We start from the raw sequence: 19,253 nt of genomic DNA on the forward strand, positions 1-19,253 counted from the left end.
TAGCTTTTATTGTTATTGCTCCTTGAGCCTTGACTGACCCCAAACTCCCCACCTAATAAATGATATGCACTTGGAAGATGCAGATGTTTGTCTATCCAAGAGCCTAGCCTGGTGCCTGGGGCAGGGGAGTGAGAATGGGGTGGGAATTACTTAATACATGTTCCTGGAAGTATTCATACTTATAAAATGGGCACATACAATTCACTGGAGCCCCCACCCCCACCCAAAGCACCATCCTCCAGAGGTCAAGGACTGATGAATGAATCTCTGAGTGATATGTATTCCTCTGTTTGATGTTCAGCAATAATGAGCTTGTATGCGGGGTGAGTCACCAAGCGGTGTTCGAGGTCTGTGTCTCAAATATAGCCACACAGTTTCAGGAGCACAGAATCAACGATCTTGGAAATTCATTCCTTCGATAAACATTAATTGGGTGCCTGGCAACCTACTGATTCATGAGTTAGAAAGGGGTAAAATATTATTTAGAAGCTATGCATGCATGTAATTAGACACGTGTTCCCTAAGTGCCTGTCCTCTGATCTTGAGCAAACATACTTATATGACCTTGTTTATGAATTAATGATGGCCAGCTAATCTTTCAGAAGACTTCAATTTGCAGTTTTGGTCAAAAACTCTTCAGCCTTCACAAATGAAGACCTGTCTTTCTGGGTCGGGTTAACTCCTTTGCTAGTTAAAAGGCTTCTGTGTCTTTAAAAGGAGGCGGTACCCTGTCAAATGGACCCTAAACCATAGGCTGAAGGTGCATGAAGTCCCACCCACTTTCTGTGACGTCCTGTGGCCCGGCTTCTGATTGCCCGCTTCAGACGTCAATCGCGGGGCGTGTGTCTTGCTGGGACACAGTGGAGGTCTAACCCCTGGTTCGCGGAGCGGTCGGGTGTATTCTCCGCTCGCCCCCACGCCCTCGAGGCCCCCGCCGCCCGACCCAACGGCGGAGCCAGCCAGTAGCTCCCGCGGCGCCCTCCCGCACCGGATCGCTCCTCGCTGGGGCGAGACCTGGCCCGACAGCTCCGGTCACTATGGTCAGTGGTCGTGGGGGGAGCGGGGAAGGAGGGGTGAGAAGGGGGGCGCGGTAGGAGGGTTCGTCGCCGGGGCGCATGTGCACTCGCGGGAGCAGGGTCCCGCGCAAGGCTCAGACCCCAGCGTCAGACCCTCGCATTTGGACCCCCCGGGGGTACTGAGTCCGGACGGATGCTGGGGGGGTCCTGTCCTTGGAAGGCCCCAGTGGACGGCCAGCGACGAGGAGCCAGCGCGGCTCCCAGCCCCGCGCCCTCGGTGTTCGTCCGGCATGTCCCTGAGAGTGCCAGGGACAGGGAGGCTCCAGAGCTTAAGCCCCCTTAAGGGTCGCCTTCTTTTTGGGTAGCCCCCAGTCGGCAGCTCACGGCCTCACCCAGCCGAGGGCTCAGCCATGAGAGACCTCCCCACTCTCAAGCCCCTGGAGTGGATCTGGCCGGGCGGGTGCAGGGGTGGCTGGACATACTCTCCATCCTGCACATCAACAGAAGGTCTTTGGAGTTAGGACCCACTTGGAGAGGCTGTCTCAGGTTGTGAGGCACGTGAATTAGGGGTCGAGGGAAAGCAAAGACAAGGGGAACCCCTGAGTTAGAATCCTGTCTGAGCAGAAAGGGCCCCAGAGACCCTCTGAGCCAGGCCAAATCTGGGGCTTAGCCAGGTGGGGACATTGAGGCCCAGACAGGGAAGGGGCTGGGACTTGAACTTAAGTTTCTGGACTCCTAGTCCAGTGCTCTTTGTGTTACATCAGTCCATCTTGGGGGTGGGAGGAGGCAGGGGGACAGGCAATCTGCAGAGGACTGTGTGTGATGACTGCCTAAAACTCTTTGACCCTGCGCTCCCAGCTCCAGGGAGCCTGTAGAATATAAGGGCTGGTGGTCACACAGCCCTGAGTTCAAATCTCACTTCCACCCCTTGGAAAGCCACGAAGCTTTGGTTGGTCCCTTCCCCTCCCCCACACTATTTTGCACATCTGTATAATGGGCTGTGAGGACTACGTGAGGTGATGTACATGGAGAGCTTGGCTCAGGTAATTGGCTATGGCTTTCGCTGTGACAACAGAGTCCTGGAAATGGGTGTGCACGGGTGCACATGCTCCAACTCCTCCCTCCCATGTATAGGCAGGGCCATGGGTCACCCCTGTGGGCTGCCGCTGGTTTGGCGCACAGGTCAAAGCCTGGTCATGATCCTGGCACGTTCCGAGTGTAGCGTGGGCAGCCAGGTTCGTCTGGGCTGGCCTGTCCTGGACAAACCAACCTGCTTCTGGGTGTGGCTGAGGGCTTCTAGAGCATCTGGAAGCACCAGCTTCCTGCTCTACCCAGTGCCTGAGGGTTTACCTGGCTCTGCTGCTGCTGGAAGGGGGCCCAGGTGTTTTTTGCATCACCCACTAGGGAGTGGCTGGAGCTGGGGTAATAATGGGTTTAGCCACGCTGGAGCCGAGGCTGACATACCTTCCCGCCACCACTGGGTAGCCGAGAGCATGGTGGGCGTGGGGGCTGGGACCTGCACTTCTGGCTTTTGTGCTGCACAGTGAGGCCTCTGACTCCATCCTCTGTCTGTCCTGGACTCACGAGACTGGAAGTTAGAGGACAGATGGAGTCACAGCATCAAGCCCTAACCCACTAAATATGGCATCTGCCTTGGAATTATGGGGATGGGGGGGCAGAGGCAGTGCAGGGTGTGTCCTCTTCTGTTCACCCAGCATTTACTGAGTGCCAGTTTGCGAGGCACTGTGCTGGGCCCCAGGCCCTGTAGTGGATTTTTTATGTTGTCTGCGTGGTATAGATGGTGGTGAGTGTGTGTGTGAGAGAGGAGAATGTCTTTTGAAAATTTAGCACCTCTTTTCCTTTCCGATTTTGCAGTCACTGGGCTAACCTTGAGGAGGAATCCTAGACAGAAGACACAGAACCCCTTGGGAAGGCAGGGGCCAGGGTGAGGACAAGGCCCAGGGCTGCCCCTGGTGAGGGTATAGGTATGAGCGGTCTTGTGCCCCCCTCAGAGAACATTTAACATTCAGTGAATGAATGAGTGTCAGATGTGAATAGCAAAACCACAGGGTCACTCTGGGCTTTGTTCTCTGGTTTGTCAAACAAGCCCCAGTAGGCACCCTGGACAGGCTCTGTTCTGGGCACTGATGAGAAAACAAGAGCCCTGCCCTCTCTTAGGAGCTCTCTGCCTGTTGGACAAGACAGAGCTGGATACAAGCAATCCTGAGCTACTGTCGTGACTCAAGAGGCCTGACCAAGGGCTCTGGGAGCACAGCAGGAAGCTGTGCACTCTGATCCAACCGAGAGTGTCAAGGAAGACTTCACAAAGGGGTCTTTTGAATGAGGTGTTGAAGGATGTATAGGAGTTTTTGGGAAGGATTTGGGGAAGAGTATATTTCAATCAGGGTGGGACTGAGTGCTTACAGTTTTGGAAACGTGACGAGTGGGATATTCTGGGAAAGGCGAGTGGTCTGTGTGGATGCAGGGATCTCAGGGAGGGAGGAGAGATGAGTCTAGAAAAGCAGGTAGGGTCAGAATGTGCTGTGAATGGCTTTGCATGCTGCACTGTGGGGTCTGGGTTTTATTCTGCAAATGTAGTGAGAGATGGGACCATAACATATTTTTGTCAAGTAAGAGATGGTTTATTTGAATGATCTCTCTGGCAATAGACTAGGCAAAGGGTTGGAAGTGATCAGGCTGGAGTCCAAGACCAGCTCATCCCTGTGTTCACTCATCTACTCATTATGCATTTGGGGGCATTACTGTGTGCCGGACACTGGGGATCTGGTCATGATAGGCAGGCCAAGTCCCTGCCCTCATGGAGTTGACATTCTAGTTGGGGGAGACAGACAGAATGCAAGTAAATGAGTGAATGAGTGTCACAGACAGTTCTGAAGAAATAAAACAAGTCAAAGTGGTCGGGGTGGGGGAGGGGTGACTTTAGACAGGGGTGGTCAGGGAAGGAAGTTCTAGCACCTGAGTCATGTGAAGAGTCAGTCAGAGAAGCATTCCATGCACAGGAATCGCATGTGCAAAGGTCCTGAGGTAGAAATGGGTGTGTCTTGCTGGAGGAACATAAAGAATGTCACTGTGGCTGGAGCTCAGGAGAGTGAGGGGAGCAAGGCCGGATGGCCTAGGACCTGGGCAGTTGTCATCCAAAGGCTGAGTCTTGTCCTCAGTGAAGGAAGCCAGTGGAGGGAACTGAGGAAGAACTGGACCTCGCCTGGGTCACATGGTCAGAGACTGTGCTGGCTGCTGTGGAGGGTGGTGGGGGTGGGGAGCGAGAGTGGAAGCCAGGAGGTCAGTTGGGCAGACACAGTTTCAGCCTCCCTGAGCAGATCTGCTGGGGGGAAGACAGGAGTGGAAGAGGACTGCCATCTTTGGCATGAGCTCTGTCCAGATGGAAGGGCTTTTGAAGGTCTGGTGACGCCTGGAAAGGATGCAGGGGTGGAGAGAGAAGGCAGTTAGGGGCACAGTAATTCAGGGATGCTGGTCAGATTTCCTGGTGGCTGGTGGTGTTTGAGGCGGGAGCTCCAGGGAGAAGTCAGGGTAGGTCATTAAGATCTGAGGATCCATTAGGAGGATAGTGTGAGTCCAGTCGTCAAGTGAGAGAGGGCCAGCATCCGAATTCAGGGTCTCTGCGAGGCCAGCCCATAACTGTGACTCAAGGCAGGTAGGGGCCCGGATGCAGGGTCCTACCCGTTTCCTGAGCTGGACAGCAGAGATGGGCTTGTGGAGGGGAGGCTGAGGAACAGCCTCCAACGACATCTGTATCCTAATCCCCAGACCCTGTGAAAAGGGTCCATCACATGGCAACAGGGACTTGGCCGGTGTAATGAAGTTAAGGCCGGAAGTGGGGAGAGGACCCTGGGTTACGCAGGTGGGCCCGAGGATGTCATCGCAAGGGTCCTTTCAAGGAGCCAGCAAGAGGTTCAGAGTGAGAAGACACAACAGTGGAAGGAAGGGATCATGAGTCAAGGAATGCAGGTAGCTTCTAGAAGCTGAGAAGGTAAGGAGGTGGGTTCTGCCCTCGAGCCTCCAGCCACGTAAGATAATCTTGTTTACGTCATGGGATTTGTGCTGATTATAGCAGCAATAGGAAGTCAGTTCAGGGCGTTAGGTCTCCCCCAAGTCTTTGGCCTCCAAAGATTTTTGAGCATCCATCAATAAAAAATGTTTGATCATTCCACATATTGGTATATTATACGTCATATCCTAAAGTAGACATTTAAAAAGGGCATTTCCTTCCAGCCCTTGCAGACAGTCCACTGTGGAGGAAGACCCCCGCCCCAGGCCGGCACGGCCAGGGCTAGAGGCCCGGGGAGCCTCTGGAAGTGACTGGACCTTCTGAGGGGGTGGTTGGCTGAGTTCTGGGCCCTGTCCCACTGGTGGGTGAGGCTGCAGGTCCCGGTTCTGCCATGAAGGAGTTGGCTTGAGGTCAGGCCACGCGGTGAGTTGTGGCTTCTAGGGGGCCGGGCCCGGTTAATGAGGCTGACTCCCAGCCTGGGGTCAGCACCGCCAACGGAGCAACCTCAGAGGGAGGTCGGGCAGGCCAAGGGCTGGCATTGCCCGCCGGGGCCCAGGGCGGGCCCGGGAAAGGCCCCCTGGCACCCCAGAGCCTTAGCTGGGGGCTTCGAACTAATGCACCTAAGGGTGCGTTAGTGGAGGGTGGGGGGCTTGTAGGCAGAGGCATGAGCCCGAGGCCAGGCTGTGAGGACACATCAGGAAGTGCTGGCAGGGCACATGTGAGGGCCAGGTGGGTTCTCTTCGTGGAGAATGAGGGGAGCAGAAAGGCATCCTGGTCTGTTGAATACCTTTGATGTGCTGCTTGACCAAGGTCCAAGTTTCTCCCTGGATCACCTCACTGTGTGACCTCAGGCAAATGGCTTGACCTCTCTGGGCTTCAGTTTCCATTTGTAAAACAGAGCTACTGCAAGGCTTAAATGAGATTATTCTGCAGCACCCAGTGTGACCTCCCGGTGAAGGTCACTTAACTCATTCAACAAGTGGTACTGAGCGCCTGCTGGGTGCCAGCTGCTGTTCCCGCCACCTGGGGACCACATGACACAGGACCCCAAGCTGTACCTGTTCCAAGAGGGGCCCACAGAGAACTCACGAGAAGGACAGGGAACTTACTTGAGCCACACGTCGTGTTACCATGTTATGGGACAGATTTTTAAGGCCTGCGGGATGGAGCTACCAGAGGCCAGTCCTTTCAGCTTGACCTCTCCCCACCTGGCAGCTCCTTGTCACCCCGTCATCTCCTGGGGATACCTGGAGATCTTCACCCAGTGCTGGGCAGAGGGTTTCACATGGGTGGGGGGCCCAGCAGCTGCAGGATGGGAACTCCTGCATCACCCTGGCAATGGGACATCTCTCTGGCTCTGCTTGGTGACATCCTTACCAGAAGCTTCCAGGGCTTCAAATGCCACACTAGTGTGGCAGGACCCATGGACTGGGATATAGGTAGGGGGCTGGGGTGAACGTGGCTTTTTGCTGGTCTCAGGCTGGTTGAGGAATTCTTGGGGCTATGTGTGGACAGGTTCTAGATTGTTGAGAGGCTTTGGAGAGAAAACAAAAGTGGAGGAACCTGGGTCTCCCCACACTTGGAGGTGGGGGCATATGGATGAGGGACGGGGATCAGATGCAGGGTCAGCGTGCACACTGGTTCTGTAGTCTCCGAGGCTGTAGGAGGAGCGAGGCCTCCCACAAGGACTCAGTCCTCCTCCAAACACCAAGCCCACATTCCGGTGCATCAGGCTAGTTCCCAGGGTTGCCGGGGAGGAGCCAGTGATGGAGAAACATCCTTCTCCCGCTTTGAAAAATATTCCTTGACTCAACAGCTCAAAGCTGTTTCCAAGCAGAGGTGCTATCTGCCTGACTCAATTAATTAGCATCTATTTGCAAACCAGCATTTAAAGACTAAAATCCTTTTAGGTGGCCCAATTAAGTCTGACAGGAAGTTGTCAGATGAGGCTTGTCCTTTTCCCATAACATCCTGGAAATTTTCAGCCATGATTTTAAAAAACAAACCACCAATCAAGGTGGCACAAAACCACTATCACCAGTCTAAATAAGAATATGATATGCATGTATATGCATGGTGGGGACATTGTGCTGTACACCAGAGACTGACACATTGTAACTGACTGTACTTCAATTAAAATAAATAAATAAAAATAAAGAATATGATTTTAAAAAACAAACCACCAATTAAGGTGGCACTTCCAGGGGTGTAACCTGGCTGTGCTGGTGGGAAGGGTGGAGGGGACTACCTTGGGCTGACATGGGTCACTCTGGAGGTGCCAGGCAGGGACATGAAGGTGCCAAAGTAGAAACCCACTCACCCTTCCCAGTGGCCCCAGTAAACATACCTGGGACCACAAGGGGGCGCTGGAGCGAACTCAAGGCTCCATCACAAGGCAGGGCCACCAACCCAGGAGCCATCTGTCAGGAGGGATAGACCTTAAATAGTACTGGGTGAAGGAAAAAAAGCCACGATATCTATAGAATGATTTGTATGCACATTTAAAAAAACACACATACATAGCACAACTCTATTTTTAAAAAGACATACATTCCACTTACACGAGGCCCCTAGGCTAGGCAAGTTCACAGAGACAGAGTAGAATGCTGGTTGCTGGGGGCTGGGTGGTGGGGGAATGAGGAGTTAATGTTTAATGAGTAGAGTGTTGGGGATGATAAAATCGTTCTGGGAAGGATGGTGGTGATGGTTGCACAACCATGTGAATGTACTGAATGCCACTGAACTGCACACTTAAACATGGTTATGGAGATATATTTTATGTTACATATGTTTTACCACAGTTAACAAAAAGACAGATACACATCGGAAGACATAACATAGGGAATACCTCTGGGCAGGGCGGGGCGGGGGGCTCGTGGGGATGGCAGTGTGGGAACAGGGATCAGGGATGAAGTGGAAAAACTTGACAAGGTACCTGGCAGAGGCCAGTGCTGACAGTGGGTCTCTTGAACCCTGAGTGTGATAAGCTTGGTTCTCAGCAGCCGAAAGGCACCCCCTCCCGAAACCGCTGTTTAATATTTTTCCTTTAAATTGACTGTTTTAAATAGCTTACGGAGATTCAACACAAAGTCGATACTCCTATGGGAAGTGGGAAACCTCAGTAGGCTTCCCTGGCGTAAGGCACATTCCTCCTCCCTGGTCCACCTTTAATATTCTTTATTTTTCTTTATTTATTTTTTTAATTGAAATACAGTCAGTTACAAACTGTCAGTCTCTGGTGTGCAGCACAATGTCCCAGTCATGCATGTACATGCATAAAATATTCTCATTTTGACTGGTGATAGTGGTTTTGTGCCACCTTAAATACTAATCTCTACATATTTAAGATTAATTCCTTACACTCCTTTCCACACACCCCGCCCCAGCGCGATCTTCTCAGAAACTGCTCATCGAATAGAACTGCTTTTATGCCCTCCTCCCGACCATTTTGTTGGTTTTTGTTTAGGGCCGTCCGAGCACAAGCCGCATTCAGTACAGTTGCACTACTTTTTAATCAGCCCATTGTTTAAGACCCAAGCCATCATTTTAAATCAGCTGTGTGTGAAAACCAGACTTTCTGTTCATGAGGAAGATGCCTAGATACCCTCCCCCTCCCCCCACACGCCAAATCCAGGGGTGGGCATGACTGGGGCCACCAGAAAGGGAGAAAACCTGCCCTGCTTTGTTCCGGGCCCTGTGATGGGTCCTGGGGAATCAGGTGAATGGAAGGTCTCAAATGGTTTGACACGCTGCCCTGTGGCAAGGGAGGTCTGCATGGCTTTGGAGTCTGATGGGTGGGAGCTTCCAGGCCCCCCAGGAATGCCCCTTCCCAGTGGCAGAGCCTCTGCTCTGTCCTGGGTGCTGAGCACAGGAACCAGAGCTGAAGAAGCTCATTGTCAGACAGAAGTTTAGAGTCTGTCCAATGTGGAGACCAGGTAACCCTAGAAGTAAGTCACGTATGCCTCATTTTATGATCTCGTGGCCCAGCTGTCTGCTTCCAATGGTGAGCTCTGGAATCTAATCATCAAAAATCTAGACACATTTCTCCAGATGGAAAGGACCAAAGGCTCCTCTGTGAGCACTGTGGTGTTAGGTTGAGGCCGTTGTCTAGTCCGTGCAGAGGCTGAGCGGCTGCCTAGCGACAGCTGTCAAAAATGATGGCAATACATTGATGGAAAACTGGATTTCCATTTACAGAAATCCCAGTTACCATCAGCCTGTCAGCTATTGCATAGGAACTGTCTCCCTGGTTGTGTGCAGGTACCAGGGCCACTTACCTTAAACTATAAACTACCAATGGCTTTCACACCAGTTTCTCTTACATTATTTTCATGCTGAAATCAGAGCCATTCCTGGGGCAGGTTGGAGGCCCAGGTGCATCTCCCACTTCTGTGAGCCCTTGTCTGGGCAGGAAAAGCATAAGGCAGAGAGGAGCCTGCAGGGCGTGGGCTGATAGAACAGAGATGTCTTCTGCCCTCTCCCTGGCCCTTGGGCTTCCTCCTACCGTTCCCACTCCCGCTCCCTGCCGGATGACTTCTCAGCCCTCAAGAGGCCCTGGGCCAGTTCTCCGGGTTGGACTTGACCTCAACTCAGAGCTGGGCTGCAATGTGAACTTTCGCCGGTAGGTGGTGCCTCTGGCCAGATGTTCTAATCTCTATTGCTAGCCTGTAACATGGTGCTTGGTGCAGGCTGGATGTTCAGGAATTGAACCAATAAAAGAAGGAAGGAATGAGTGAGGCAGGAAAGTCAGAAGGAGACAAAGGGACATGTACTCCAGCATGAAGATTCACTAGGTTTGATGTATTATATTCTTTTCTTCCAGTTTTACTGAGAGAGAATTGACATTCAGCACTGTGTAAGTTCAAGGTGTACAGCATAGTGATTTGACTTACGTACATCATGAAATGATGACCACAAGTTTAGTGAGCATCAATCATCTCATATAGATACAAAATTAAAGAAATAGAAACAATATTTTTTCTTGTAATGAGAACTCAGGATTTATTCTCTTAACAACTTTCATGTATAACTGTTAATTATATTTGTTACATTGTAAATTACACCCCTAGCACTTATTTGTCTTATAACTGGTAGTTTGTATCTTTTGACCTCTTTCCTCCAGTTCCCCTTCCCTCCACCCTCTGACTCTGGTGACCACAAATCTGATCTCCTTTTCTATGAGTTTGTTTTTGAAGTATAACTGACCTTCGACACTATGTTAGTTCCTGTTAAACAACATGGTGATTCAGTATTTCTATATATTTCAAAATTATCTCCACGAGAAGTTTGTCTGTCACCAAAGATATTACATAATTATTGACTATATTCCCCACCTAGTATGTTTCATATCCGTGACTCATTTATTTTGTAACCAGAAGTTTGTACCTCTTAATCTCCCTCACCTATTTCTCCCTTCCCCCAACCCCCTCCCCTCTGGCAAACACCTGTTTGTTCTCTGTGTCTATGACTCTATTTCAGTCTTGTTATATTTGTTCATTTGCTTTTTTTAGATTTCACAAATAAGTGATATCATATTTGTCTTTGACCTACTTCACTCAGTATGATAATCTCTAGGCCCATGCACGTTACTTCAAATGGCATTATTTCATTCTTTTTTATGGCTGAATAGTATTTCATGGTATGTATATACCACATCTTTATCCATTTATCCATTGATGGGCACTTAGGTTGCTTCGTATCTTTGCTATTATAAATAATGCTGCAATAATTATTTGTTATAAATAAATAATTATTTATAATGCTTTGCTATTATAAATAATGCTGCAATGAACAGAGGGGTGCTTGTATCTTTTCTAGTTAGTGCTTTTATTTCCTTTGGATAAATACCCAGAAGTGGGATTGCTGGATCATATGGTAGTTCTATTTTTAATTTTTTGAGGAATCTCCATACTGTTTTCCACAGTGGTTGCACCAATTTACATTCCCACTAACAGTGCACAAATGTTCCCTTTTCTCCACATCTTCATCAACTCTTGTTATTTGTTGTCTTTTCAATAATAGACATTCTAACAGGTGTGAGGTGATATCTCACTGTGGCTTTGATTTGCATTTCCCTGATGATTAGTGATGTTGAGCATCTTTTCAGGTACCTGTTGGCCATCTTTGGGAAGATGTCTATTCAGATCCTATTCCCATTTTTTAATCAGGTTGTTTGTATGAGTTGTGTGAGCTCTTTGTATAGTTTGGGCATTAATATCTGATAAATCATTTACAAATATCTCCTCCCATTCAGTAGGCAGACTTTCATTTTGTTGATAGTTTCCTTTGCTGTGCAAAAGCTTTTCAGTTTGATGTAGCCCCATCTGTTTATTTTTGCTTTGTTTCCCTTGCCTGAGGAGACATATCCTAAAAAACATTACTAAGACCAATGTCAAACTGTGAACTGCCTATATTTTCTTCTAGAAGTTTAATGGTTTAAGACTTACATTTAAGTCCTTAAACCATTTTGAATTTATTTCTGTGCACTGAGGTATTACAGTCTATAAAAGGAATTGGTTTGAAAGTTACAAAATGATACCTCTAACGTGGTGGGGCCAACCCTGACTCCCAGTCCAGGGACCATGGCGTCCAGGACACTAGTCGTGACCCGGCTGCGTGCTTCTGTGGGAGGGGAACATCCACTGCGTCCTGTAACCAGCAGTTCAGAGGCTCTCTGCCGGGTGCAAGCCCAGCAGCTGCTTTTGAAGTTGTCACAGCTTCGCTTCTTTTCCTGCCTTTCAGAGTGAGACATCTTTCAACCTAATATCAGAAAAATGTGACATTCTATCAATTCTCCGGGATCATCCTGAAAACAGGATTTACCAGAGGAAAATCCAGGTAAGGCAGAGGGTGAGGAGGAGGGGAGCAAGGATGAAATGGGCTGGAGTGGGGAGCAGACAAGAAGGTGCCACATTGAATGCAAAAAGCCTTTGCATTTGGACCAGGTTCCTGGGCAAACTAAAGGGCTTCCAGAATATCATGATGTTGGGCATTTGCCACAGTGAGAAATCCCTCAGCTGCAAAAACTAGTGAATTTTTTTTTTTAAAGCTAGGGACTCTCCTAGTGCTTTCTTTACTCACTGAGGCCTCATTGCAACCTTGCATGGTCAGTACTTTCATAACCCACGTTTTACAGCTGAGGGAACTGAGGCATAGAAATTAAATGGCAGGCACACAGTCCTGGCATTTGGACCAGGAAGCCTGAGCTCATAAAGTTGCCTTCGAAACCATCCTGGGGGGGCATCTCTCGGGAGGGGAAGCTCACTCCATCTGAGCTACAAAAGAAGGGCGTTTGCTGGAAGGACGCAGGGACAGCTCACAGACCAAGGGTGGCAGGAAGAGGCTGGATGCTCCCCAGCTCTGGGGGCGGCACGCTCCCCTCTCTGCACTTTGGCAGGCCTGTCTCCTGTGGCCGCAGAGAGCACTTCCTGGGGTGGGAGCACAGGACTGGGCTGCACCCTGACTCTAATGTACCCTGGAGCCCCTTTGGGAGATGAGATGGAGTTTCCAGGGAGCAAGTCCTTCCCTCCCGTCCTGCCTTCAGTGGGGCCCATCAGCTCCGAGCCTGCTCATCCCTATGGTGGGAACAGGAACTCCCTGACCCCTTGAAACCCATGCTCTGCTGTCAGAACCCTGAATGTAGGCAGGGCCATGAGGCAGCCAAGGGGGCTCTGGGCCATTTCAGAGGGATGCTGGCAGCTCAGCACAGAGCTGGAGGTGGGGATGGGGAGGCCACACCTCTTGAGAAACACTTGAAGGACTAGCCAAACTGCTCAGTGATGCGGGGGAGGCCCTCCCTACTGACTGCAGACTCCTAGCCCACCTGGCAGCCATGCCCTCCCCTCACAGCCTCTGCTTATGTGTGCGGCCTCCACCACACACACCACTTCTGCTCCTCCCCGTGCCATTCCTCCAGGAAGCCTTCCCAGACTTCTGAAATCTGGTGTAGATGCCACTGCTCCGTGGCACCCTGGCGCTTCCCCTGTCCTGTCCTCCTGTAACGATCATCTAACTGTCCATCCTCCCCAAAGACTGTAGGCTGCCTGAGGGTGGGCCGTGGCCCCCAGTTACACTCAGTGCCTGACACAGGATGCACTTGGCATTTTTTACTTTTGTGGGGTGCATGAGAGTTGGGACAGCCAGCCTGAGAGATGGGAGCAGGCGTTCCGTTGGGGAGGCTGGGGCCCTGGCCCTGACAGGGCACTGCAGGGGGATGCTGTTGGTGCAGACGCCCACATCTTCTGTCTCCTGCAGGAACTCAGCAAAAGGTTCACCGCGATCCGCAAGACCAAGGGGGACGGGAACTGCTTCTACCGGGCCTTGGGCTACTCGTACCTGGAGTCTCTGCTGGGGAAGAGCAGGGAGATCCTCAAGTGAGTGGGGCATGAGGGACGCGGGGTGGGCTCCCTGGCTCTGAGTCTGTTTTCTCTGCGACATCGGCCCTGAATCTCCCTGAGGGGTTTTCTTCGGCACAGTCTGCTCAGCCCACAGAGTGAGCTGGAGGTCCCAGCTGGGGCCACGCCAGTAGCCGGCCTGCAGTGGGAGCGTGGACAAAGCAGGGTCACTGGACCAGGTCTGGAGGGATGGTCAGTGCTGGCAAAGGTGTGATAGCTGTTTGGCGGGGAGGCCTCATTTGTGGTGTTAGTTAATTTCTGTGGTATGAATACTCCTGTCATGATTTTTTTTTCAAATTTCCATCATGGGGCTACTAAGCAGGAAGTTGGGAAGAGATACACAACACACACTATAGTCAGAATCGTATGTCCACCATCCACATACAACAGACAAAGGTTACCTCAAGAGCATAGATTGTAATTTATTTTTAAAACTTATTTAAGCTTACATAACTTGATTTTTAAATAATGGCTGTTTAACACCTGGTTAGCAAAATGCTTAAATTGAACTGTTCATCAGCTCTTGTGAGCAGGTACAAAATGGCACTAGCACACCTCTGAGATGAGCTTCCCTGGCCAAGGGCGCAGTGAAAATGCTAAGGGGTGAGAATGCGAATGGGCAGTGGCTGTGGGGTGCGAGGGAGGCTGTGAGCCTGGACTAGAGCTGAGAAGGTTGGTGAGTTTCGCAGGAGCCCTCCCTGGACATCTGTGCTGAGAAGCTGTGGCCTAAGGGAGAAGGCTGTGGCAGGTCGCTCTAAGGCCCCTGTGGAGAGGGAACTAGGAATGAGGGAAGGCTGGCCATGGTCCAGGTCAGGAACCATGGGGACAGGAAGGAGGGACAGAGTCAAGAGACCTCTGAAAGGTAGAATCAACACATCTGGGAGCAGATGTGATTACCTGTTTCCTTATCTGTGAAACGGGTGTACTACCCACCTCCTGTGATTGTACAGGGGAGGCCAGAACAAATCAGTGTGTGGTCCACATTGAAGTGCTCTCAAGGGTAGAAAAGCCCTTCACCTGTCTGTGACATACACTCTGCTGTGTGTGGGGGGGCCGTGGGTGAGAGTGGGGTGACAGTTGACCATCACAACAGCACTCCCTGCATTTCTTGTAAGCATAAGTCTTCCCCCTTCAGGTTCAAAGAACATGTCCTGCAGACCCCAAATGACCTTCTGGCTGCTGGCTTTGAGGAGCACAAGTTCCGAAACTTCTTTAACGCTGTGAGTTAACCTGGGCACGACGGCTGAGGGACCAGGTCCTTCCACACTGGCAGAGCAGACAGAACGGGCACTGGCCAGAGTCCCCTCCCGGCCCATGGCTGTGTGATTGTGCCCCTCTGACTCCTCCCAGCAAGGTTCCTTCCTGCTTGTGGAGACATAGAGGGGACAGGGACACCCAGGGCCCTGCCCTCCCTCTGGGAGGGGGCACCTCCTTTGGGGCAGTAGCTCACGGGCTGGAAACTTCCACCAGCCTCCATCACCCATTCCCTCTCCACCCCATCCCCCTGAGCCCACCTGTGGAGCGGGGTGGGGCTGGAGGACTCTCAGTTCTGAATCTGTAAACAGGAACCACAACCACAGCAGTGAGGAGACTCCAACGGCTGCTCCTGAGACTTGACTCAGGACTAAGGAACTCCTTACAAAGTATCTCTAACCCTGTTACTTAGCTGTAGCGGGATCTCTGATTTTGGTGCCTCAACTTGAGGATTTAAAGATGGAAATGCACGTGCACGTGGATGGGGCCCCGTGGAGGGGTGGGGCTGACGGCGGCGGGGTGCAGTTTTACAGCGTGGTAGAGCTGGTGGAGAAGGACGGCTCCGTGTCTAGCCTGCTGAAGGTGTTCAACGACCAGAGCTCCTCGGACCAAATCGTGCAGTTCCTGCGCCTGCTCACCTCAGCCTTCATCAGGAACCGAGCAGACTTCTTCCGACACTTCATCGATGAGGAGATGGACATCAAAGACTTCTGCACTCATGTAGGTCCTCGGGCCCAGGCTTTGGGGACTCAGCCCCCAGCCCTGGGCTCTGCTCTCATCCCTCTCTCCTTAGGAGACTTTAGCACCAACATCCCTAACCAGGGGCTTGAGTGTCAAGTCTGCACTGCAACTCAAAGAGCACTAGGTTAGCCAGCCAGAGCAGATCCTACTTGAGCTGCCTGAACTGTGTGGCTTTGGGCAAGTCACTTTCCCTCTCTGGGCTTCCGATTTCCCGTCTGAGAAATAAGGGCTTTGGACTGAACTGTTTACAAAATTGCAGAGTAGCAACCCCAGAGTCACATTTGCCCCGAGATGTGTTGTATATTATGATGTATTTGCCTGAAAGAGTGGCCAACATTTAAACATTGGGCAATTTTCACATGAATGTCTGGATTTCTCTGGAAAAATCAGAAAACCCACCTTCCCAGGCCTTGTTCTTGCACAGCAACAATCAGCAGGAGCTAGGTCGCAGCTGCCCTAGCTACTGGGACACACTCACCAGCTTGCCGCCACCTCTGCCTCTCCGCACTGATGCTCTACTAGCCTAGCTCCTCTGTAAGCGGGTACGCTTGAAATCAGTTTATGACTGAGTGCCTTTCTGCTCTGAGATTCTTTGTGCATTATGAAGCCCAAGCTGAAAAACTCCTGCCCCCTTTCCAGATTCCTCAAAGTAGTGTCCTCACGTACAACTAGGGGGTTTGGAATCAAAAAGATGTAGATTCAAGCCTTGCAATTCTGGCGATTTCTATCTGTTCCCTCCTCACCTAGACTGAGTTTCCTCCTCTGGAAAACTCGGTGTCAACATCTGCCTCCTGGGTTGTGGAGATTACTTCCCAGTGCAGAGGCTGACTCAGGACAAGAGCCAGGAGTGGACTTCTCACTTGTCCTCTGCCAGGTCTCCCTCCTCAGCTGGGTTGTGTCTCACTTTGGCCTTTGCAGGAGGTGGAGCCCATGGCCATGGAATGTGACCACATCCAGATCACGGCCCTGTCCCAGGCACTGAACATTGCCCTGCAAGTGGAGTATGTGGACGAGATGGACACGGCCCTGAACCACCATGTGTTTCCCGAGGCTGCCATCCCTTCTGTTTACCTGCTCTATAAAACATCCCACTACAACATCCTTTATGCAGCTGATAAACACTGATTAATTTTAGGCCATGCAGTGGAGCCTGTCACCTAACGGGACTGCATCCTGAATGGAACATTTATGGGTTTTCAATTTTTTAAGCGATTCAGACTGTTGTTAGGAAATGTGCAGCCTTTTGGGCAAAGTCACTGGCAATGAGGCCTACTCACTATGGACTGTTGGTAACTTGGCGGTATTTTTTAGTATTTATTTTCATGGAGGATCAAATGCTTTCTAACTCTGGGCTGGGAAGCCAGAATCTCAGGCTCTACTCCCAGTTCCCTGAGACCTTGGGTAGGTCACCTCCCCTCTCTGGGCCCACTTCTTCACCTGGAGGAGGTTCCTGCCGTGTTGACTTTCTATTGTATAAAAATGGGCTCCTCTGGTTTCTCTTCACCAGGGGTAGTGCCTCTCTATAGGGGAGGAAAAGCTCAAGGTCAGCTGTCCTAAGTGACTTGTCAGCTCTGTAACAAATCAAGTCCAGTCAGCTGTTGGACTGGATTTTGGTGGATGGCCAATTGAGGCCAACTTGAAAAGCGAGAGCTTCAGTGCACTTCCAGACATTCATGATGGAGTGTTTTCTTACCCCAAAGTTAAGGAAAAAGACTTATGCCAAAGTCTATAAAGGGGCCTGCAACCTTCAGCATGAAGCCCCTGTTGCTGGGCCCCCTCTACTTCCCTCAGGGCCAGGACTGCCTGCTTTCTGGAGGGCAGCCCTGCAGGGTTCTGCTGCCACCCCATCTGGACAGAGGCTCAAGAAAGACTAGGGTCTGAGACCAAGAAGCTGTCTCACCATCCCCAGCACATTCTGGAAGTAGAATCCAGATGGCCAGGTGGAAACTGGCAGGTGCAGCCATCAACTCCAGCTAAGAAGAGCAGACACATTTTTTTGCGGGTGTCTTTGGCCTTTTTCCCCTTTCCCCCTTGTGTTTGGTTTATGGACTGGCGAGAGGTTAGGCGGGAAAAGAACAGACGAGCCGAGGAGACTGGCAGTGAGAGCGCCCACTGTGGAAACTGCCTGGTAGCTAGGAGTCCTGGCTGGCAGCCTCCTGGTTCATCCACATGGACATGCCCCTTAGTAACTTCCTCACCTTGCTGCCTCAGGAGCCCTGGTTGAACTGGGGCACCACCAGCAAGCTCTCTTTCTCTGTGGGAGGATACGGTGAACAGAACACCGGGGTGTGGAACTGCCCTTTGGGATGGGAACTTCCTTAATCAAAGGCCTTCTCATGGGTTCCGTTCTGCAGGGATCTGTTAGAATCTATTGGTGTGGCAGTGCCAGACTGTGCACCAGGAGGCCTGGTAACAGACTGCTCCCAGCCCTTGTACACCAATGTCCGATTTGTATCACTCTTCTGCCTTCGTGATGACCGATGTCAGGGTGCTTACTCCCAGGCAGTGACCCAGATTCCCATACCACCCTTGGCTGGAATTTGGACCCAAGAGTTCAAGCTAAGTGACTCACTTTTCCATAGAAATGTAAACCTGACCCTGATCTCTGAATTGGTTCAGTGTCCCACCCTGCTCTGGCAGGAGTGCTGTGACAAGTGCACTGGAAGAGCTGGGGGCGAACATGTTACGTGATTTGTATCATGATCCCCGTTTCCAAGCTGAAGGGCACTGGGCTGAATGCCCTCGGCTGCTCTGAGGGGTTGTGAGGTGAGTCCTGAGCCTCCGGCTGTGCTCTCAAGCACAGCATCATCAAGCACTGGCTGCCACTTAATTGCATTTGTGGTTTGTGTCGTGTTCACAAAAGCAGAGCTTCCTCTTTGGCAGACAGGCTGGAGGAATTCCCTCTGCGACTTGTCTGTGCTGTGTTCCCAGGCCTGAGAACCCGCCAGTGCTCAGAGGGGACCCTCTTCCCACAAGAGATCCTGTTTAGAATCAGAACGCCCAAGAGGCAGGAGGTTTTCATGACCTTGCCCTCTGCTCTCCTGTTTTTTCACAAAACCAACCAACTACTGGCCAAATCCAAACCACTGCTCTCTTCCCTTCACATTTGCCCCCCTGGATCTTGTCTCTGAAGGGAAAGCACTACGGAGGAAAGGAGTGGTAGGATTCAGAGAAACTTAAAGTTAAAAGCCAGTCACCCGTAGACATTACCCTGCTTGTCTGGGGCAGCCTGTCATGCCAGCAATCACACTTCCTGGGTAATTCTCCCTCCACCCAACCCATGAAGCCATCTCTTTCCAGACCAAAAGTTGGAAGGAAAGTTGCTTTGAGAGTGTCTTTATAATTGTACATGTATTTCCTTCCACAGGAAACTATAAATCAATGAATATTTAGCAACAAAAAGAACAAACCGTCTTTGCCTTTGGTTCCTACTTTAAGCACAAAGGGGCTCTAGAGCCAGACTGGGTTCAAATCTCAACTTTGTCATTAACAAGCTGTGTGACCTTGGCCGAGTTACTTCACCTCCCTGAGTTCCAATTCCCACATTTATGAAATGGAGACAATTACACATCACAGGATTTGGGGGTAAAGTATTATTGGAACAAGATTATGTGTCAAAACAACTGCAAGACCTGACACATAGTGAGTGCCCTGCAAATGGGCTGCGTCCCCATCGGCCCTTCCCAACAGGAAGCAGCAGAATGACTGCAAGATGGGGAAACACACCACCCTGGCTGTGGCACTGTCGCTTCCCAAACAGTGGGAGGAAGTTTAAGGACCAAACACATTCCCATGCTGAGCAGAAACAGAAGTAGGGGCTGT

At 51.0% G+C, this 19,253-nt stretch overlaps 1 protein-coding gene across 1 annotated transcript; it reads left to right on the top strand.

Annotated features, from left to right (window-relative positions):
• The first annotated feature begins 810 nt into the window (after positions 1-810).
• Positions 811-18,841, top strand: OTUB2 (OTU deubiquitinase, ubiquitin aldehyde binding 2). The gene is made up of 6 exons (XM_014558788.2): positions 811-1,040; positions 11,785-11,880; positions 13,297-13,415; positions 14,572-14,656; positions 15,216-15,410; positions 16,350-18,841. The coding sequence occupies exons 1-6, from the start codon at positions 1,038-1,040 to the stop codon at positions 16,554-16,556; spliced, it is 705 nt and encodes a 234-aa protein (XP_014414274.1). The 5' UTR covers positions 811-1,037; the 3' UTR covers positions 16,557-18,841.
• The last annotated feature ends 412 nt before the right edge of the window (positions 18,842-19,253 follow it).

This window comes from Camelus ferus, chromosome 6, assembly GCF_009834535.1.
Source record: "Camelus ferus isolate YT-003-E chromosome 6, BCGSAC_Cfer_1.0, whole genome shotgun sequence".
In the NCBI taxonomy this organism is placed as follows: domain Eukaryota; kingdom Metazoa; phylum Chordata; class Mammalia; order Artiodactyla; family Camelidae; genus Camelus; species Camelus ferus.

Coding starts and splice junctions, on each gene's coding strand:
- OTUB2 (XM_014558788.2), top strand. Junction 13,416..14,571: donor AAGAGCAGGGAGATCCTCAA/GTGAGTGGGGCA, acceptor TTCCCCCTTCAG/GTTCAAAGAACATGTCCTGC. Junction 14,657..15,215: donor TCCGAAACTTCTTTAACGCT/GTGAGTTAACCT, acceptor GGCGGGGTGCAG/TTTTACAGCGTGGTAGAGCT.